This window comes from Mobula hypostoma, chromosome 4 (genome assembly GCF_963921235.1).
Source record: "Mobula hypostoma chromosome 4, sMobHyp1.1, whole genome shotgun sequence".
NCBI lineage: Eukaryota > Metazoa > Chordata > Chondrichthyes > Myliobatiformes > Myliobatidae > Mobula > Mobula hypostoma.
In genome coordinates, this window is record NC_086100.1 from 2,880,969 (window position 1) to 2,904,485 (window position 23,517).

Genomic DNA, 23,517 nt, shown 5'->3' on the forward strand with positions numbered 1-23,517 from the left:
GATGGAGCAGAGTGGTGGTAGAGGGGAACTGATTAGGTCTGGAATCCAAAAAGAAGCGTAGAGCTTTGAGACCATCCTGATGGGGGATGGAAGTATATAAGGACTGGCCATCCATGGTGAAAATAAAGCGGTGGGGGCCAGGGAACTTAAAATCATCGAAAAGTTTAAGAGCGTGAGAAGTGTCACGAACATAGGTCGGAAGGGATTGAACAAGGGGTGATAAAACCGTGTCGAGGTATGCAGAAACGAGTTCGGTGGGGCAGGAGCAAGCTGAGACAATAGGTCGGCCAGGACAGGCAGGTTTGTGGATCTTGGGTGGGAGGTAGAAACGGGAAGTGCGGGGTGTGGGAACTATAAGGTTGGTATTTGAAAGTTGGAGGGGGAGGGGGAGATCCAAAATGATAGGAGAAGACAGGAGGGGGAGGGATAGAGCCAAGAGCTGGACAGGTGATAGGCAAAAGGGGATACGACAGGATCATGGGACAGGAGGTCCGGGAAGAAAGACAAAGGGTGGGGGGGACCCAGAGGATGGGCAAGAGGTATATTCAGAGGTTTGAAAGTTGGAGGGGGAGGGGGAGATCCAAAATGATAGGTTTTCTAACTTCTCTAACTTCCGCTAAGGCCCCACCTCCCCCTCGTACCCCATCTGTTACTTATTTTTATGCACACATTCTTTCTCTCACTCTGCTTTTTCTCCCTCTGTCCCTCTGAATATACCTCTTGCCCATCCTCTGGGTCAACCCCCCCCCACCTTGTCTTTCTTCCAGGACCTCCTGTCCCATGATCCTCTCGTATCCCCTTTTGCCTATCACCTGTCCAGCTCTCGGCTCCATCCCTCCCCCTCCTGTCTTCTCCTATCATTTTGGATCTCCCCCTCCCCCTCCAACTTTCAAATCCCTTACTCACTCTTCCTTCAGTTAGTCCTGACGAAGGGTCTCGGCCTGAAACGTCGACTGCACCTCTTCCTACAGATGCTGCTTGGCCTGCTGCGTTCACCAGCAACTTTGATGTGTGTTGCTTGAATTTCCAGCATCTGCAGAATTCCTGTTGTTTGCATATAAAGGGATCCTATTCTGGCTGGCTGCCAGTTACCAGTTACCACAGGGGTCAGTGTTGGGGCCACTGCTTTTTACAATGTATGTCAATAATTTGGACTACAGTATTAATGGATTTGTGGCTAAATTTGCCAATGATACAAAGATAGGCGGAGGTGCAGATAGTGTTGAGGAAATAGAGAGCTTGCAGAGAGACTTAGATAGTTTAGGAAAATGGGCAAAGTGGCAAATGAAATACAATGTTGGAAAGTGTAAGGTCATGCACTTTGGTGGAAGAAATAAACAGGCAGACTATTCACAGGAGAGAATGCAAATGCAAAATACGGAGATGCAAATGGACTTGGGAGTCCTTGTGCAGGATACCCTAAAGGTTAACCTCCAGGTTGAGTCGGTGGTGAAGAAGGCGAATGCAATGTCGAGGCTCGATAAGGCACTAGTGAGACAACACTTGGAGTATTATGTGCAGTTTTGGGCTCCTTATTTTAGAAAAGATACACTGACATTGGAGAGGGTTCAGAGAATGATTATGGGAATAAAAGGGTTACTTTATGAGGAACGTCTGGCAGCTTTTGGGCTGTATTCCCTGGAGTTCAGGAGAATGAGGGGGGATCTCATTGAAACATTCCGAATGTTAGAAGGCCTGAACAGATTAGATATGGCAAAATTATTTCCCATGGTAGGTGAGTCTAGAATAAGAGGGCACGACTTCAGGATTGAAGGACGTCCTTTTAGAACAGATGTGGAGAAACTACTTTAGTCAGAGGGTGGTAAATCTGTGGAATTTGTTGCCACGAACAGCTGTGGAGGCCAAGTCATTGGATGTATCTAAGGCAGAGATAGATACGTTCTTGATTAGCCACGGCATCAAAGAGTATAGGGTGAAAGCAGGAGAGTGGGGATGACTGGAAGAATTGGATCAGCCATAATTGAATGGCAGAGCAGACTCGATGGACCGAATGGCCTACTTCTGCTCCTGTATCTTACGGTCTTAATGCGTGGTTAAGGAGTTGGTGAAGGAGGGAGAGCATCAGATTTTTGGATCATTGGGCTCTCTTCCAGGAAAGATGGAGAATATACAGAAGGGACTGGAGGGAGACTAATATCCTACCAGGAAGGTTTGTTAATGCCGCAAGGTTGGGTATAAAATAAAGTTAGGCCATAAGACCATAAGGTATAGGAGCAGAAGTAGGCCATTTGGCCCATCAAATCTGCTCCACCATTCAATCATGGGCTGATCCAATTCTTCCAGTCATCCCTACTTCCCTGCCTTCTCTCCATACCCTTTGATGCCCTGTCTAATCAAGAACCCATCTCTGCCTTAAATGCACTCAATGACTTGGCCTCCACAGCCTCTCGTGCCAACAAATTAGATATGGCAAAGTTATTTCCCATAATAGGGGAGTCTAGGACAAGAGAGCACGAATTCAAGATTGAACGATGTCCATTTAGAACAGAGATGAGCAGAAATTACTTCAGTCAGAGGGCGGTAAATCTGTGGAATTTGTTGCCACGAGCAGCTGTGGAGTCCAAGTCATTGGGTGTATTTAAGGCAGAGACAGATAGGTTCTTGATTATCCAGGACATCAAGGGGTATGGGGAGAAGGCAGGGGAGTGGGGATGACTGGAAGAATTGGATCAGCCAATGACTGAATGGTGGAACAGACTCGATGGGCCAAATGGCCTACTTCTGCTCCTATATCTTATGGCTCCAGTTTCCTCCCACTGTCCAAAGATGTACTGGTTAGTAAGTTAAATGGTAACTAAATTGTCCTGTGACTAGACAAGGGTTAAATCGTTAGGGTGCAGTTGGGCTGGGAGGATCCGTTTCCAGATGTATCTCTAAATAAATTAACACAAAAGACGGAACATCACGGTGAGCCAAGGGGACTATTTGCTGCTTCCCTAACAACAGACCGTGGGTCACCAGTGACCTAAAGGCCCTTCTCAACCACAAAAACAGAGCCTTTAGATCAGGGGACAGGGAGGGATTAAACGTGCAGAGGGAGTTAAAAGAGAAGATCAAGGAGGCTAAAGAGGAATTCGGGAAAGAGCTTGAGAACAAGCTTGGGCAGAGTAGCACACGGGAGGTGTGGAAAGGCGTGAAGAACATCACCGGCTTCAATCAGACTCACTGTAGAGCCTCGGAATGCAGCTGTGAATGGGCTAATGAGTTAAACCAATTCTTCAATAACTTTGACAATTCACCTCCTGTTCAAACCCCCTCAGTACGCCAATGCTCCCTCAGCACCAACACCTCCCCTCCTCCCTCCAGTTCAACACATGAACAACAGACTACCACCGTCTACATCCCCTCCTTGCCCTGCACCTACCATTCACACCTCCACGTACCGACTGCTATTGGCCCAATCTTCACCTCCTCCAGCCCTAACTTTCACCAACTCCCCAATCATCACGGACTCACCTTCACTACTGAGCGGGTGAGAAGGGCTCTGAGGGAAACGCGGACACGGCAAAGCATTGGGGCTGGATGGTGTGAACTCCAAAGTCTTGAAGGAGTGTGCTGATCGGCTATGTGGAGTTCTCCAGCGTGTTATCAATTAGTCTCAGCCTGGAAAAGGTCCTGACCGTGTGGAAAACATCATGTGTTGTCCCAGTACCGAAGGGCTGACCGACAGTCTTGAATGACTACCGTCCAGTGGCCCTGACCTTGCACATCATGAAGACCCTAAAGAGGCTTGGCTCACCTTCAACCCCTGATCCCCTGCAGTTTGCCTACCAGGAGCACACTGGAGTCAACAATGCTGTTATCTACCTGCTGAACAGAGCCTGCTCCCATTTGGATAAGCACAGCAGCACTGTGAGGATCATCGTTTGATTTCTCAAGTGCCTTCAATACCACACAGCCCTCATTGCTGGGGCAAAAGCTCCGTTCAATGTCGGTATTCTGGATAATGGACTACCTGACTGGCAGACCACAGTGTGTGCGCAGCAGAGCTGCATGTCAGATGTGGTTATAAACAGCACTGGGGCCCACAGGGCATGGTATTGGAGTCCCTTCCTGTTTACCCTGTACACCTGGGACTTTAGATACAACACTGAGTCATGTCATCTGCAGAAATTCTCTGACGACTCAGCAATCGCTGGGTGTACAAGTGAAGGACTGGTGGATGAATACAGGGCTCTAGTGAGGACTTTGTCCAATGGAGCAAGTTGAATCATCTTCAGCTCAACATCAGTCAGACAAAGGGGATGGTAATGAACTTTTGAAAGACTAAGCCTGCAGGGCTCCCTGTTATTACTGATGTTCAGGACGTGGGTGTGGTGAGGACCTACAAGTACCTGGGGGTGCATGGACAACAGACTTGAGTGGAGCACCAACACAGGTTGTGTAAAAGGGCCAGGGTTGCTTCTACCTCCTGAGGAGACTGAGGTCCTTTGGAGTATGCAGGCCTCTCCTTCACTTGTTCTACCAGTCTGTTGTCACCAGTACAATATTCAATGCTGGGGCAATGGCATCAACACAGGTGATACCAACAGACTCAACAAACTGATTAGAAAGGATGCTCTGTTATAGGAGTCAAACTGAGCACACTGGCGGCTGTGGTAGAACAAAGGACCCGACGTAAAATCCCAGCAATTCTGGACAGTGTTTCTCACCCACTGCCTACCACCTTGGCTGAACAGAGGAGCTCTTTCGGTAATAGACCAAGACAACTGCGCTGCTCTGAAGAGCGCTATACGAGGCCATTCCTACCCTCAGCCATCAGACTCTATAATGAGTCAACCTATAGCCGAAGATGTAATCTTGTAATGTTTAACTTGTATATCTAGTACATCTTATTTTTAAAGTATTTTTTTTTTAAATTCTTTTTTACTTCTCTTCTAATATTTGTATATCTGTGCACATGCAATGCTACTGTGACACTAATTTCCTTTGGGATCAATAAAGTACCCATCTGTCTGATCGGCACTGTTGTATCCTGCATTGTCACACCACTCCCTCAACTCGGACGGTCACTCCACTGAACAAAGCACATTAAATGGTCTTTAAACATATATAATGGCTTGCTGCAGGAGTGTTCAATAGCAGTAAAGCATTTGTAGGATTGTGAAGGCTTCACTGCCCAGCCCCAGTACCTTCGGCAGATGGAGAAGGATTTGGCCAGCTGCCCGAGCGGGGGATCGGAGCTGAGAGAGGAACGCTGCTTGGCTGCAGACAAGTACAGTCACGGAGAAGGCAGCCAAACCTCAGCGGGAGCCCAGCCAAGAGCTCCTGTCTCACGCCAGCACTGAAACCTAGCCCCACATCGCTTGCAGGTTGAGCCGGTGGCGAGGAAGGCATTACGAGAGGACTAGAATATAAGATTCAAGATTCAAGACTCAAAAAACTTTATTGTCATTCTAACCATACATCAGCTCTGCAGGGCAGAATGAGACAACATCTCTCAGGGGCAGTGCAATCATAACAGAACAAACGCAATACCAAATGCAAAGATATAACGCTGAGGTTTTATAAAGCATTGGTCAGACCACACTCCGAGTATTCGGAGCATTTCTGTGCCCTCTAAGAAAAGGTGTGCTGGCATTGGAGAGGGTTCCAAGGAAGTTCACAAAAATGATTCCAAGAATGCAAGGGTTAAAGTACGAGAAGCATTTGATGGTATTGGGCCTATACTCACTGAGGCTTAGAAGCATGAGGGCCTTGCTTAGTCACGGTATCAAAAGTTCTGGGGAGAAGCACAGCTTAGTAGGCTAGAAGGCATGTTCTGTGCTGTACCGTACTGCTCTGTGTGAATGTCTTGATGAACCCTCGAATCTCGAGATCTAGGAGGCTACAGGCCATGTGATGGGCATAGGATTAATACTGACAGGCCTGAGGGGGAGCTTCTTCAGAGAGTGGTGAGAGTGTGGAATAAACTGCCAGAGGAAGTTGTGGATGAGGGTTTGTTTGCAATACTTGAGTGAAGTTTGGATAGGTACATGGATGGGAGGAGTATGGAGGGCGATATTGCAGATGCGGGTCAAGCGCACTGGGCAGATTAATGGTTTTGCATAGACTAGACGGGCTGAAGGGCCCACTTCTGGTGCTCTATGACTACTCACAGGTCAGCATGGACGAGGCGGGTCAGATGGCTTGTTTCCATGTGTAAGGGAGAGTGCAGAGGATGAAGATAGGGAGGAATAAACTCTTCTCAGGCGTCCATCTGGGTAACGGTATCAATTATAACCAAAGTTTCGATGACAAATTCCGCCATCACAGATGAAGATGGCAGAGATGGTCACTGAAACTGTTATAATCGATACCTGTACCCGGCTGGAAGTCTGAGTAGAGTTTATTTGTCACATATGCTGGGAAAGCACTAGAGGATAGGGAGCTTATATATCAAAACATACAATGAAACAGGCTTTGTCTGTGTCAATGATCAACGCAGGTCGAGGATGTGCTGAGGGCAGCTCACAAGTGTCGCCAATATAACATACCCTCAGCTGATTAACCCTAACCCTGACTTCTTTGGACTGTGGGAGGAAACCAGAGCACCCGGTAGAAATCCACACGGTCATGAGTGAACGTACAAACTCCTTACAGACAGCAGTGGGTATTGACCCCTCTCCCTCCCAGATCTTACTGTGGCAATCTCACTGTGTTGTAGACTGTGACAATCTCACTGTGTTATTGTGCAGCCCAGTAAACAGTGACTGGGGGGAGGTGAGTGTAACTGTGGAATGATAATGTCAGTTGTTAAGGCAGCCAGTGGACCTGCCAGGGACTACGCAGAATGTGAAGACCAAGCCTACGAGGAATACTCAGGCCTGGGCAATCTGGAGGGATGATCCAGACTTCCTGAAAATGCTAACAGAGGGCTGATCTCAGCCCACCAGGAGGTTTTAGACTTGGGATAACTGTAGGATCCATCTACTCCACAACAGTTTCATGGGCTGGGACCAAAAGAGAGGGAAGAGGGATTGTAATGTGTCAGTGGTGCTGCACACAGAGAGGACTCACCACTGGCCAGGGCACCAAACAAGAGACTGTCAAAACAGACAGACGGGTGAAGGAGATGGTTTGTTACAGCTGACCTCACAGGCCATAGCCAGAGGCAATGTTGCAAGGAGGAAAGCTGGTGTAATCACCCAACCAAGACAGGCGGAAACTCCACACCCACACTGAGCAGAGTATAGACCTAGTAGAGCCAGCATCCGTCAGTTAGCTGTTGGCAGCCGCCATTGCCTGTCCTGTTCACCCATGGTGCACACAGTTGGGGACTGCAATGTGATATTAGTGGACACAGGGGTTTCAGTATCCATAACTGACCCGCCTTTGCCCACAACTGGAGAGGCTTTTTATTTTGCAGGTGTAAGGGGGTAGCAATGAGGTCGGGAAGAAAGGAGCCGCAGGTACCTGGGAGAGATGGAGTGCACTTTCAGTGGATATCTGAGAACGGCTGAACAATGAAGTTACTCTCCTGGGGAGATATGCACTTGATAAGGCAGGTGCTGGCATAGATTTAGGGACAGATTACATGGACAAATCAATGTAGCACTCACAAAATTCACAGAACTGACAATATGGCCACAGAAGCCCCGATCAGCAGGGACCGGATGGTGTACATAGATTATGTCAAGATCCCAGGGTGAGGGGTGAACACAAACAAGATTGCGAGCCAGTCAGAATAAATGCAATTAGAACACACCGAGTGGGAGCAAAGGCGAGAACTAAGGGATGGTCCTAGAAGGACCAGTTGTTCTAAAGTTAAGCACATTGTCCAAGACCGAGAACAACAGGTCACATCATCAGAACTTTATAGAGTTCAATCTGAGGAAGCTCAGATGTTGGAAATTTGCTAGATATAATGTTTGCTAGGCCATGACGGCTAATTTCTGGTATTGTTTATTTCAAACCCTTAAGATCTGAGACTCGGGGAAGTGGTTGTGAGTGTCTGTTTCAAAATGTTTTGCTGAATGTTTAACCACTAAAATTAACTACAACATGAATGGTTTGAGTTGGGGGGGAGGGGGCAAGGGGGGTGAGAGGGAAAGGATGAGCGCAAGGTCATGTTTGTAAAATCTGTCTTGGAAGGGTGTTTGAATTCATCCAAGAGGGAGATCTGTGTTGCAGAAGCCCCAGCTGTCCAAATTTTCCTACTCCTTTCATCTTTGGAATGTGTTTATTGTGCATTAAATGCTTGTTCCAAGTTTCTGTTAGTTTGTGAAGCTCAGAAGGAAAGTGTGAGCATAAATTTTGTTCTGTCTTATCTGTCTTTTAAGTTCATGTCCATTTATTTCTTTACTTTAAAATCAGTATTAAAGTGAGAGAGACCAGATTCCACAATGGCCACGTGCAATCCAGGTTAAGGGAACAGACATGTGAGTGTCTTGATAACAGATACAGGATTTCCACATTCTAGAGAGGAAGTGTACACTCAAATTGGGAATTCTAGACAGAACATCAGATTTGTGAATACTCAAATTGGGAATTTTTAATTTAAGCTGCTGGAGGGAGATTAGAATTCTTGGTGAGTGATCAGAAAAATTACTTTTTTTGATATGATGTGCTGACATCGGAGAAGGCCCAGAGGAGGTTCATGAGATTGATTCCAGAAATGAAAGGGTCTTCTTCTTACCGTGTCCACGGACAGTCTATACGTGGCCCAGCCAGAACTGGACACATTTTTGCGCCTTGTTATTGAATTTGGCAAGATCTGTAACAGTACAGGGTTCCTCTAGCGACGGGCATTGCAGGAGATGTTGCATAGATTGTGGCTCAGTTCCACATTCACAAGTTGTCGGGCTGGTTGTATATCCCCATTTGCTTAGTGACACCTTTGAACGACCTATACCAGTCCTAAGTCTGTTTAGGCACTTCCAGGTTGCCCATTTGCAATTAGCTCCTGGGGGAAGGCTTTCATCCGGTGGAATCTCCATCATTGGGGTTTGTTTGAGACTGGCGAGCTGGTCTTTCCACAAGGTGATGAGGGCTTCAGATGGGGTTGATTGCAATGAAACAACACCGTTCATGAAGCTCTTCCTTGACTTTAGGCGGCTGGGTGTATGACCATGTAGAGGGTGCCTCTCATCTGATGTTTGACGTTCTTTTTTGCTGGCTAGACCTTGAAAGGGTGAATGTATGAGGAGTATTTGATGGTTCTGGGCCTGTACACACTGGAGTTCAGAAGAATGAGGAGGAGATCTTATTGAAACCTATCAAATAATGAAAGGGCTAGATAAAGTGGGGGTGGAGAGGATGTTCCCTTGAGTAGGGGAGTCCAGGGCCAAGGGCACAGCCTCAGAACAGAGGAATGTCCATTTACAACAGAGATGAGGAGGAATTTCTTTAGCCAGAGAATAGTGAATCTGTGGAATTCTTTGCCACAGGCAGCTGTGGAGGCCAGGTCTTTGGGTAGGTTTAAATCAGAGTTTGATAAGTTCTTGATTGGTCAAAGAACTAAAGGTTACAGGAAGAAGGCAGAAGAATGGTGTTGAGAGGAATAATAAATCAGACATGACAGAATGCAGGAGCAGACTTGATGGGCTGAATAACCTCATTGTGCTGTGACTTGTTATGGATAATGACAGGATTTGGAGTATGTGGCAATGACTCTGCTTGGAGATGCTGTCCATAGCATTTGGGACTGTGGTTTACCTCAGACTGGGCCGTGCCCAGGGACAACACGGAAGGAAACACTCAGCAGTTTGGTCAGGATGTGTGTGGATAGAGCATCACTGTTAGAGAAAGGGAGGGGTGAATTTATTCCTTGGATGAGCACACCCACATAGCAAATTTGTTCCGATCAAGCACAGAGGAGCAGTTCATTCACCAAGGGACCGGATATCCACCCAAGGCAGGAGATACCCTGCTGACTCTGACAGACCTCCAGAAAAAAGCAAAGCTTCCATAACACCTGGAGCCTTGTCATTAGACTATAGGACATAGGAGAGAACTCGTCAATTTCATATGGCTGATTTATTATCCCTCTCAACCCCATTCTCCTGCCTTCACCCTGTAATCTTTGACATGCTGACTAATCAAGAACCTATCAATGTTCACTTTAAATATACCTAATGGCTTGGCTCCACAGATTCGTCACCCCCTGGCTGAAGAAATTCCTTCTCACCCGTTCTTAATGGGCGTCCCCCCATTCTGAGGCTGTGCCCTGTAGTCCAAGACTCCCCGTCTATAGGAAACATCTTCTCTGCATCTGCTCTATCTAGGCCTTTCAATATTCAACAGGTTTCAATGAGATCACCCCCTCTTTCTTCCAAACTCCACTGAGCAGAGCCGTCAAATGCTCCCCACACATTAACTCTTTTGTTTCCAGAGTAATTCTCATGAGCTTCCTCTGAACCAACTGCGATACTCGGGAACTGAAGTTTACTGTTGGAACCTTGAACACCACAAAGCCTGTTCTGGTAGCTCCAACAGGGACCATCCTTCAAGCGAGGGAGACTGGTGTTGTACTGGATTTTAGAACGGAGGTGGTCCAGTCCAACATACAACTCTCAACAGGATGCCATGGAAGTGATATCACAAGCCTGGAGTGGCCACGGAATAGGACTGGAAAAAAAACTGCTCCCGAACGTTGTAAACTCAGCCAGCTCCATCACGGGCACCAGCCTCCCCAGCATCGAGGACAGCTTCGAAAGGTGATGCCTCAGGAAGGCAGCTTTCATTATTAAGGACCCCCATCACCCAGGATATACCCTCTTCTCATTGCTACCATCAGGGAGAAAGTACAGGAGCCTGAAGACACACACTCAACATTTCAGGAACAGCCTCTTCCCCTCCATGTCTCTTAAAAAGCTCCTCACGTTTCTCCCTCTACCACCAGCCCAGGCAGCGCATTCCAGGTACCCTCCACTCTGTTTAAAAAAAACTGTGCCTCACATCTCCTTTGAAATTACTCCCTCTCACTTTAAATACATTCCCTCTACTATTAGATATTTTAACCCTGGGAAAAAGATACTCCTTGTCCACTCTATCTATGCCTCTCGTAACATTATGAACCTCTGTCTGATCTTTGCTCATCTGATCGGTGCTCCAGAGAAAACACCCCGGTCTGTCCAGCCTCTCACTATACCACATGCCCTCTAATCCAGGGTAGATCGAAAGGCCAACACAACATCACAGGCTGAAGGGCCTGTACTCTATTGTAACGCAGTGTTCTAAGTAACCCAGGATGGTAACACATGGAGAGGCCAGTCAGCCCATCGATGTTATACTAGATCTACAAAGAACCTTTGGCCCTTCTTTTACCATCACCCCTCCATGTCTCCACTCGCTCTTGACCCTCCCACCAAATGAGAAGTTTCTCTCTCTAGTTCTCTGGATATTGAATCTCTCCACCAGCTCCTGCCCCGTAGTTACAGATACAGCACAGTAACAGTGCCTTCCAGCCCGGTGAGCCCATGTCACCCAGTTAACCCAGCCTGAATGTCTGTGGAATGTGGGGTAGTACTCAGCAGAAACCCACGTGGTCATGAGGAAAGCGTAGAAAATCAGTCATAGAAAAGGCCCTTTGGCCCATCTAATATGTGCCAAACCATTGAACTGCCTACTTCCATCGACCTGCACCACTTGGCCCATCGTGTCTGCTCTGCCTTTTCATCATACTTGATCCAATTTTCCTCTCAGCACCAAACTCCTGCCTTCTCCCTATATCCCATCATATTCTGACCAATCAAGAATCTATCTACCTCTGTCTTAAATATACATGAAGACTTGGCCTTCACAGCTGCCTGTGGCAAAGAATTCCACAGATTCACCACTCTCTGGTTAAAGAAATCCTTCATCTCCTTTCTAAAAGGACACTCCTCTATTCTGAGTCTGTGTCATCTGGACCTAGACTCTCCCACCATAGGAAACATCCTCTCCACATCCACTCTATCAAGGCCTTTCACCATCTGATAGGTTTCAATGAGGTCACCCCTCATTCTTCTGAATTCTAATGAATACAGGCCCAGAGCCATCAGACAGTCTTCATAAGACAAGCCATTCAATCCTGGAATCATTTTCATGAATCTCCTTTGAATCTTCTCCAGTTTCAGCACATCCTTTCTGATAGGGTGTCCATACCTGCTCACAATACTCCAAGTGGGGCCTCACCAGTGCTTTATAAAATCTCAACATTACCTCTTTATCCAAATTTCTCTTAAATGTTGAAATCGAGCTGAGATGGACCACTTGTACTGGCAGCTCAGTTCACACTCTCACCACCCTCTGAGTGAAGTTTCCCTTCATATTCTCCTTAAACTTATCACCTTTCACCCTTAGTCCCACCCAACCTCAGTGGAAAAAGCCTGCTTGCATTTACCCTATCTGTACCCCTCAATTTTGTATACCTCTATCAAATCTCCTCTCAATCTTCTATAGTCTAAATATAGTCCTAAGCTATTCGATCTTTCCTTATAACTCAGGTCCTCCAGACCCAGCAACAACCTTGTAAATTTTCTCTGTACTCTTTCAACCTTATTTTCGCCTTTCCTGTGGGTGCAGGACATGCAGTCCTTGCAGACAGCAATGGATTTAAGCGGGTTTGCTGGCACTGTAAATGGGACACTAACCACTAGGCTGGCGTGCCACTCTCTCTCCCCACACGTCACAACTGGAAATCTTTCTGCCAACCCCTATTCACCACAGAAATTACACAACTCAATGGTATACCCAAACAGACTTAAAGTTAGACTATAACACATAGGAGCAGAATCAGGCCATTTAGCCCATCGAGTCTGTTCCCCCAGTCCCTCATGGCTGATTTATCAACCCTCTCAACCCCATTCTCCTGCCCTCTCTCCATTACCTGACTAATCTAGAACCTATCAACTGCGACTTTAAATATACTCAACTTCTTGGCGCCCACAGCCGTTTGTGGTAGTGAATTGCACAGATTCACCACCCTCTGGCTAAAGAAATTCCTCATCTGTTCTAAATGGACGTCCCTCTGTGCTGAGGCTTTGCCCTCTGGTCCCAGACTCCCCCACTACAGGACACATCCACTCCATGTCCACTCTGTGTAGGTCTTTCAGCACAGACAGATTGTTTTTATTGGCAGATTAGTGAGAGGAAAGAGGATGTGATCTAAAAATGAGTAGCAGATATTGAAGCACAGAGGTAAGTTCTCTGGAGATTCTGGAATGAAAGCTGGCCTGCCAGAAGCAGTGAACGTTGCATCGATTGCAGAACTCAAGTGACAGGAGAGAGGCCAAAATCCAAAGTTAATGCAAAATAAGGAATAAATGCATTCTTTCTCTGCCAAACTTGATCCCACACCAGCCCTCCCATCACTGACTTCCCCCCTCCCCCAAACTTCCTCCGCCAAATGCAAGCAGAGAGGAATGTCTTTGTTTAACATAGTTGAACCCCAGGAATACAAAACCAAGAGGCAAACAGCGATATTATCCTTCTCAAATCCCATTCTCCTGCCTTTTCCTTGTAACCTTTGTTGCCCTAACGATTCAAGAACCTATCAACCGTGTTAAAAATATACCCAATGACTTGACCTCCACAGCTGCCTGTGGCAATTAATTTCACAGATTTACCAGCCTATAGCTAAAGAAATTCCTCTTTATTTCTGTTCTACAAAGACGTCCATTCTGAGGCTGTGCCCTCAGATCCTAGACTCTCCCACTATAGGAGACATCCTCTCCATCTACAGCTTTTAATATTCAATAGGCTTCAATTTTCTTCTAAACTCCAGCAAGTACAGGCCCAGAGCCACCAAATGTTCCCCAAACTTTAACTCTTTCATTCCTGGGATCAATCTCACAAAACTCCACTGGACCCTCTACAATGCCAACAATGTCTTTTCTTAGATAAGGGGCTAGAATCTGTTCACAATGTGGTCTGAACAATACCATATGCCACACATTATCAAGTTATTTACCACAGTATTTCTCAGGAGGGAGGACAAAAAAAATGCAAAGCAACTTCCTTCAAGCATGATTGGGTGGATTAATGAGTTAACACTATCAGCATTCTACAGAACCAGAGGAACATTGGTGAAGCAGCCTACAGCTCACCTCGGAGACAAAACATCTGGAAAGTTCTGCACAGCTGGTCACAGCCACACACTTGAACGGAAAATACAACAAGTAGTGTATATGGCCTAGTAGGTTACAGGTAAAACCCTCCCTACCACTGAGCACATCTACATGAAATGGTGCTGCAGGAAAGCAGTATCCATCGGGGCCCACACCACCCAGGCCATGCTCTCTTCTCGCTGCTGCCATCAGGAAGGAGGTACAGGAGCCTCAGGGCCCCAACAACCATCAAGACCATGCTCTCGTCTTGCTGCTGCCTTCAGGGAGGATGAACAGGAGCCTCAGGGCCCACACCACAAGGTTCAGGAAGTTATTACCCTTCAGCAATCAGGCTCTTGAACCAGACAGACAACTTCACTCACCACAGCATTGAACTGTTCCTACAACCCACACACTCACTTTCAAGGACTCTTCATCTCATGTTCTCGATATTTATTGCCTATTTATTAATTTTTCTTTTCTTTTTGTATTGGCACAGTTTATCGTTTTCTGCACACTAGTCGTTGTTTGCCCATCTAATTATCTAATTGCACGTGGTTTCTCATTGATACTACTGCCTGTCTCGTGAACGTCCTAAAGAAAATGAATCTCGGGGCGGGTTTGGTGACAAATATGTACTTTGATAATAAGTTTACTATGGTCAGAGAGGCAGGCTTCCTGCTTATGACGTGCACCCGACTGTCTAGACTTCTCATTGTTGGGTAAAGCAGTCCCACATCAGGGACATGCTCTCCCCTCGCCCCTCCCATTAGGCAGAAAAGAGAAAAGCCTGAGATCACATTCCTTCAGGCTGAGGAATAGGTTCTACCCCAGTGTGGAAAGACGGACTCAACCTCAATTTACCTCGTTAATGGCTCGCTCCTAATTGTCTGCCTGCACTGCACTCCCTCTGTAGCTGTTACACTTTATTCTGTACTCTGTTATTGTTTTACCTTGTTCTACCTCAGTGAACCACATAATGAATCCATCCACAAGGACGGCATGCAATATTGTCTCAAGATTCAAAATAGTTTGTTATTTCCAGTACACAAGTGTAAAGGAGAACAAAATAATTATTATTCTGGATCCAAGGCAGCACAAAAAAATTAAGATAAAGAATACATTAAATATAAATATGTAAGATAGCTTGTATACCGCTTTGAAAGGGCCCAGGTTACAGACAGGTACAACTGGTCCGTTAAGTAGTGTCAGCTGCTGGTGTGCCAGCAGGAATGGAGCAACAGGGAGCTTGGACAAGGTGGGACGGCACAACGAAGCACCAGATCTCCTGATCAACATCTGGCAGGCAGAACTCCAGGACACTGAGGAAAGGGAAGCAGAATAAAGGGTGTAAAGACAGTAAGGTAGAAGGGCTAAAGTGTGTGTACCTCAATGCAGGAAGTATCAGGAACAAAGGTGATGAACTGAGAGCTTGGATACATACATGGAATTATAATGTAGTGGCCATTACAGGGACTTGGCTGGCACCAGGGCGGGAATGGATTCTCAATATTCCTGGATTTCAGTGCTTTAAAAGGGATAGAGAGGGTGGAAAAAGGGGAGGAGGGGTGGCATTACTGGTCAGGGATACTATTACAGCTACAGAAAGGGTGGGTAATGTAGCAGGATCCTCTTTTGAGTCAATATGGGTGGAAGTCAGGAACAGGAAGGGAGCAGTTACTCTACTGGGGGTATTCTATAGGCCCCCTGGTAGCAGCAGAGATACGGAGGAGCAGATTGGAAGGCAGATTTTGGAAAGGTGAAAAAATAACAGAGCGGTTATCATGGGTGAGTTTAACTTCTCTAATATTGATTGGCACCTGATTAGTTCCAATGGTTTAGACGGGGAAAAGTTTGTAAATCGTGTCCAGGACGGATTCTTGTCACAGTATGTGGACAGGCCGACCGGGGGAATGCCATACCAGATCTAGTATTAGGTAATGAACCAGGTCAGGTCACAGATCTCTCAGTGGGTGAGCATCTGGGGGACAGTGACCACCGCTCCCTGGCCTTTAATATTATCATGGAAAAGGAAAGAATCAGAGAGGACAGGAAAATTTTTAACTGGGGAAGGGCAAATTATGAGGCTATAAGGCTAGAACTTGCGGGTGTGAATTGGGATGATGTTTTTGCAGGGAAATGTACTATAGACATGTGGTTGATGTTTAGAGATCTCTTGCAGGATGTTAGGGATAAATTTGTCCCATTGAGGAAGATAAGGAATGGTAGGGTGAAGGAATCATGGGTGACAAGTAAGGTGGAAAATCTAGTCAGGTGGAAGAAGGCAGCATACATGAGGTTTAGGAAGCAAGGATCAGATGGGTCTATTGAGGAAAATAGTGTACCAAGAAAGAAGCTTAAGAAGGGGCTGAGAAGAGCAAGAAGGGGGCATGAGAAGGCCTTGGCGAGTAGGGTAAAGGAAAACCCCAAGGCATTCTTTAATTATGTGAAGAACAAAAGGATGACAGCAGTGAAGGTAGGACCGATTAGAGATAAAGGTGGGAAGATATGCCTGGAGGCTGTGGAAGTGAGTGAGGTCCTCAATGAATACTTCTCTTCGGTATTCATCAATAAGAGGGAACTTGATGACGGTGAGGACAATATGAGTGAGGTTGATGTTCTGGAGCATGTTGATATTAAGGTTGAGGAGGTGTTGGAGTTGTTAAAATACATTAGGACAGATAAGTCCCCGGGGCCTGACAGAATATTCCCCAGGCTGCTCCACGAGGCGAGGGAAGACATTGCTGAGCCTCTGGCTAGGATCTTCATGTCCTCATTGTCCACAGGAATGGTACCGGAGGATTGGAGGGAGCCGAAAGTTGTCCCTTTGTTCAAAAAAGGTAGTAGGGATAGTTCAGGTAATTATAGACCAGTGAGCCTTACGTCTGTGGTGGGAAAGCTGTTGGAAAAGATTCTTAGAGATAGGATCTATGAGCATTTAGAGAATCATGGTCTGATCAGGGACAGTCAGCATGGCTTTGTGAAGGGCCGGTCCTGTCTAACAAGCCTGATAGAGTTCTTTGAGGTGGTGACCAGGCATATAGATGAGGGTAGTGCAGTGGATGTGATCTACATGGATTTTAGTAAGGCATTTGACAAGGTTCCACACAGTAGGCTTATTCAGAAAGTCAGAAGGCATGGAAGGGAAGTTTGGCCAGGTGGATTCAGAATTGGCTTGCCTGCAGAAAGCTGAGGGTCGTGGTGGAGGGAGCACATTTGGATTGGAGGGTTGTGACTAGTGGTGTCCCACAAGCATTGGTTCTGGGACCTCTACTTTTAGTGATTTTTATTAACAACCTGGATGTGGGGGTAGTGGGGTAGTAGGGTAGTAGGGTAGGTTGGCAAGTTTGCAGACGACACAAAGGTTGGTGGTGTTGTGGATAGGATAGAGGATTGTCGAAGATTGCAGGGAGATATTGATAAGATGCAGAAGTGGGCTGAGAAGTGACAGATGGAGTTCAACCCGGAGAAGTGTGAGGTGGTACACTTTGGAAGGAGAAACTCCAAGGCAGAGTACAAAGTAAATGACAGGATACTTGGAAGTGTGGAGGAGCAGAGGGATCTGGGGATACATGTCCCCAGATCCCTGAAAGTTGCCTCACAGGTAGATAGGGTAGTTAAGCTTCTGGAGTGTTAGCTTTCATAAGTAGAGGGACAGAGTTTAAGAGTCGCGGGGTAATGATGCAGCTCTATAAAACTCTGGTTAGGCCACACTTGGAGTACTGTGTCCAGTTCTGGTCACCTCACTATAGGAAAGATGTGGAAGCATTGGAAAGGGTACAGAGGAGAATTACCAGGATGCTGCCTGGTGTAGAAAGTATGCATTATGATCAGAGATTAATGGAGCTAGGGCTTTACTCTTTGGAGAGGAGGAGGATGACAGGAGACATGATAGAGGTGTACAAGATAATAAGAGGAATAGATAGAGTGGACAGCCAGCACCTCTTCCCCAGGGCACCACTGCTCAATACAAGAGGACATGGCTTTAAGGTAAGGGGTGGGAAGTTCAAGGGGGATATTAGAGGAAGGTTTTTTTACTCACCGAGTGGTTGGTGCGTGGAATGCATTGCCTGAGTCAGTGGTGGAGGCAGATACACTAGTGAAGTTTAAGAGACTACTAGACAGGTATATGGAGGAATTTAAGGTGGGGGTTATATGGGAGGCAGGGTTTAAGAGTCGGCACAAAATTATGGGCCAAAGGACCTGTACTGTGCTGTACTGTTCTATAACATCAAGTTCATGATACAGACTGTGTACAACATCCTTCCTAGTCCAGCAAACCTTTTTGCTCGGGGCAAGTGAAGCTCCATCATGTCCTCTCTGCTCTGGCAGATGGACCCTGAAACGCATCCCCAGCAGCTACCCAAAAGCCCTGGGAGAAGGCCACTACAGCAGGTGCCATGACCAGGTGCTGAAGGCAGCGGCAGAAAGCATCTCCTCAGCCATTAGCAACAGAAGGCATCTGTCAACCCAGAAAGCCCCGTGGCCTTTGTCAAAGGTGGGGACCAACTGCAGCCTCAGACCAGATCACCAGCAGGCCTGCTCACCACTGCGTCTGACTGACAACTGAAAGGCGATCTTGGCAAGCAATTACCCTAACTCCATCGCATCATCAGTGAGGCCTGATATGGTGCTTCTGTCAGAAAACCTGAAGCAGGTGAAAGTGCCTTGGGAAGACTAAATTGAGGAGGCACCTGAACACAAGAAAGCCAAAGACCAGGAGCTGGTAGCAGCAGTACCAAAGAGGGGTGGAGGGCACGATGCGAGCCTACAGTGGTTTTGCTGTCTGCTCGCTCTGTAGGAACGACTCTCTCTTTGGCATTACGGGGACTGCAAAGAAAAGAGCCATCAGGACCGTGACAGAGCCTGCAGAGCAAGCCTCCAGAGTGTGTGACCCGTGGACCAATACGGCTGGGGCACAAGCCAGGACCTGAGCAACCCTGGCTCGGTCGCCTGGGCGAGAGTACCTGATGTTGAAAGACCCCAAACACTCAATCATGAACAAGAGAAAATCTGCAGATGCTGGAAATCCGAGCAACACATACAAAATGCTGGAGGAACTCAGCAGGCCAGGCAACATCTATGGAAAAAAGTACAGTCGACGTTTCAGGCTAAAATCCTTGGCAGGACTGGAGAAAAACGGCTGAGGAGTAGGGGGAGGAGAGAGAGAACCACCTGGAGGGGGAGGGATGAAGTAAAGAGCTGGGAAGTTGATTGGTGAAAGAGACAGAAGGCCAAGGAAAGAAGAAAAAGGGGGAAGGAGCACCAGAGGGAGGCGATGAGCAAGGAGATGAGGTGAGGGAGGGAAAGGGGGATGGGAAATGGTGAAAGGAGGGGGTGGAGGCATTACTGGATGTTTGAGAAATCAATGTTCATGCCATCAGGTTGGAGGCTACCCAAACGAAATACAAGTTTTTGTTGCTTCAACCTGTGTCCTCATCACGACAGTGGATGAGGCCATGGATGGACATATCAGAATGGGAAATGGAATTAAAATGGGTGGCTACTGGGAGATCTCGCTTGTTCTGGTGGATAGAGCGTAGATGCTCGGTGAAGTGGTCTCCCAATCTACGCCGGCTCTCACTGATATACAGGAGGCCACACCGGGAACACTGAACACAGCAAATGACCCCAACAGACTCACAGGTGAAGTGTCATCTCACCTGGAAGGACTGTTTATGACCCTGAAAGGTAGCAAAGGAGGTGGTGTAGGGGCAGGTGTAGCACTTCTACAGATGCAGAGTGGAAAGAGTATTGACTGGTTGGAAACACTAATGCCCATGAATGGAAAAGGCTACAGAAAGTGATGCCCAGTCCATCATGGGTTAGGGACTCACGACCATGAACACATCGATAGGGAGCGCTGTCGTAGGAAAGCAGCATCCAAAATCAAGGAACCCCACCATCCAGGCCAGGCTGATGTCATTGGGCAGGAGGCACAGGAACTTCAGGACTCACACCACCAGTTTAGGGACAGTTACAACCCCTCTACCATCAGGATCTTAAACACAGGGGATAACTTCACTCAGCACAACTCTGAACTGTTTCCACAACCTATAGTCTCGCTTTCAAGGACTCTACACTCACGTTCACAGTATTTTTTTATCTACATAGTTTATCTTCTTTTGCACATTGGTTGTCAGCCTGTTACGGATTTTTGTAAATTCTATGTATTCCTTATTTTCCTGTAACACCCTGCCAGGGATGGAGGTAAAGGCAGATATATTAGGGACAACAGACTCAGGTAAGCACATGAACAATAGAAAAAAAAAGGAGGGCTCTGTAGGAGGGAGGGATAGATTGATCTTGGAGTAGGCAAAAAGGTCAGCACAACATCACGGGCTGAAGGGCCTGGACTGCAATGCTCTAGTTTTGTTTGAAATGGTCCCTGTTACCTGGAGTTGTTTTAATGTTCCCCTTTCAATTACTGGTTCCAGCCCTCTGAAACTTGCCTTAAAGGTTGTCACACAGCGCCCCAGTCACTGGCCGGCTGTTTTTGTTTGTTAGACTTCTCCTCTGGGATTAGTTGCCCATAGCCTCTGGCATAGGGAACAGCTGTTTGCTCCACCACAAGCCTTCATGATTCTGAACATCTATAACCACCCTTCGAGCTCTCCTTCAAAGCAAATAATCTGAGATTCTGTAGCTTCTCCTCACAACTGAAGCCCTTTCATTCCCAAAACTCTCCTCGCCAGTTTCTGTTTCCATATAAAGACCCATCCTTCGCAGTGTGAGATCAGAACTGACCCTACTCTCCATCCGGGGTTAGCCAGTGTTTTTACATGGGCATTGCTTCCTTGTTTTCTGTCCGCCTGCGGTGCCTCTATAAATAGGACCAGGCTCCAAGCAGCTTTCTCAAGTTCTCCACTGGGTTTGGAAACATTATTACCTCACACCATCAGGCTTCTAAACCAATGTGGATAATGTAGAACACAGAAGGTGGGCTGCCTCCCACATTTCAAAGGGATACGGATTAGGGTTAGCGAGCTGAAGGCCTGCTACGTTGTCGCTGGAAGCGTGGTGACACTTGCGGGCTGCCACCAGCTCATCCTCAGACTGTCAGTCATTGGCACAAATAACATGTTTCAATGTATATACGACAAAGTGAATCCCTCCTTCTGCTTCCTGGCCCAGACCCCTCCCTCTAATATCCATGTGAACGGTCAGGATTTGCTGCTTGAAACAACGCTTTGGCTTTGTGGAAGGCACCATGCAAATTCAGGCTACATCTCTGCCCTGCACACCGGGTGAAGATATGTGACCATTCCCACAGCAGGCAATACTGACACCCAGCTCCCCTGGGCACTGACCTGTAGGGTTTAGCAACCCCTGGGCACAGTACCCACTCCCTGCAGGGTCCAGTTGTGTATCTTGTGCCTCACCCCATCTCCCGGGTACGGAGGGGCCACTGCACAGGATCAGAAAAAACTGCATACAGTTGTAAACTCAGTCACTTCCTCACGGGCACCAGGACATCTTCAAAAGGCAATGCCTCAAAAAGGCAGCATCTGTCCACAGAGCCTCTCGTCACCATGACATGCCCTCTTCTCATCACCTTCCTCAAGCCAGACCAACCATCACATTTCTGAATGGACAATGAACACTACCTCACTTCTTTGAACTCTTTTTGCACTACTAATTTAATTTTTAATCTATATTTGTCATTGTAATTTATAGTTATTTTATTATGTATTGCAATATACCGCAGTCACAAAATACAGATTTGACAACATATTAAACACTATTCCAGTTTGGGTGGGACTGGGACAGGGTATCACACGTACACATGACCTATCACCACGTTTCCACCAGGGCCTGTGAGCGGCAAAGGAGTTGTGGATGGGGACGGGAAACACCATGAGGAGAAGGAGTAGGTGAGGGAGGAAGTGACAACAGAGGGTGAGTGGGTGCAAAGGGGAAGGGGGCACAGAGAAACAATGTGAGACTGGATACAAGGACATGGGAATGGACAGAGGGTCATTGGCCTGGCATTACTCACACCGATTTGTGCAGCACCAAACTATAATAGACACTAATTATGGGCCACTCAACTTCCTCGTCCTGCTGTCTGCCCCCAACCCCAGCACCAGACTGCCCCGAGCCCATCAAAACCACCCCCCCACCAACCGTCCCAGGGAGACTCACACCACACCCCATTCTCCCGGTCCCGTCTCCCCCCCACCCCCCATCCCCCAGGTCCCGCCTTCCACACCCCTGCCCCCCCCCCGGCCTCCCCGTTCCCCCGGTCCAGTCTTCCCAACCCCCCCCCCAGTCTTCCCGTTCCCCCGGTCCAGTCTCTCCCCGTCCCCGTCCCAGTCTCCCCCCCCCCCTCCGGTCTCCCCGTTCCAGTCTCTCCTCCCCCCCCCCGTCCCCTCGGTCCAGTCTCTCCCCCCCCGCCCCCCCCCGGTCTCCCCGTTCCCGTCTCCCGATTCTCCCGGTCTCCCTGTTCATAGTCATAATCATACTTTATTGATCCCGGGGGAAATTAGTTTTCGTTACAGTTGCACCATAAATAATTATATAGTAATAAAACCATAGATAATTAAATAGCAATATGTAAATTATGCCAGGAAATAAGTCCAGGACCAGCCCAGGTCTTCCCGTCTTCTTCTCCCCCCGGCTCCGGTCCCCCCCGTTCTCCGGATCCCATCTCCCGGTTCTCCGGGTACCTCTTACCTTGTAGTAAGCCAGCTGCAGGTAGTTGTAGGGGCCGCGCCGCTCGAACTCGTGTTCTATGTCCGAGCTAACCCGGTAGATGGAGGCCGGCCCCATGTAGCCGGTCTGGCACCGGCGGATGCAGTTTGCCCGGTGCAGGACGGCGGCAACCAGCTGGTCTCCGGACTGCCCCAGGCCGTGACGGGCGGCGCACTCCAGCCGGCAGCGCACCTGGAGCCGCCGCAGTTGCCGGTAGCTGTCGACCGCTGCCTCCATGGCCCGCACCACCTCCGGCCAGTCACTCCGGTAATAGGCGCGGATGCCTTCCTCGTAGAGTAGATCGAAGGGCTCCAGCAGAGGACCGTCGGCCACCCCACAGCCGAGGTACAGCGCCAGGCTGAGCAGCGACAACATCCCCCCCATCACTCTCTCCCTCCCGCCCACCACACCGAATGAGGAGCGTCCGCCCCACTCTGCTCTTATATAGGCCAGACCACAACAACCGAGTCCCGAACAACGCATCTGGCCAGCCCTGATAATCGCCCCCAGATCATCCAAAGTGCAAACTGATTACCAAAGTACACATATGTCACCATATAAAACCGTCAGATTCATTTCCTTACGGGCATTCACAGTAAATAAAAATAAACAGATAGTAATAACAAACAAGCAATAAATATCGACAACAAGAGGTTGAAGATTCAAGATTGTTTAATGTCATTTCCAGTACACAAATGTAAAGAACAAAATAATTGTTATTCCGAATCCAATGCAGCACAACATATAAATCACATAAGATAAAGAACACAATAATAATGTTCTTTATATTTAT

The 23,517-nt window shown here is 47.6% G+C and overlaps 1 protein-coding gene across 2 annotated transcripts in view; it reads right to left on the bottom strand.

Moving 5' to 3' along the window:
- The window catches only part of p3h2 (prolyl 3-hydroxylase 2), a 114,023-nt gene extending 90,924 nt beyond the window's left edge, over nucleotides 1–23,099 (bottom strand). For both annotated transcript variants that reach the window (XM_063045246.1, XM_063045247.1), the window contains exon 1: nucleotides 22,707–23,099. In XM_063045246.1, coding sequence (XP_062901316.1) covers nucleotides 22,707–23,099 — 393 coding nt within the window. The remainder of the gene's footprint in view (nucleotides 1–22,706) is intronic.
- Nucleotides 23,100–23,517: the final 418 nt, after the last annotated feature.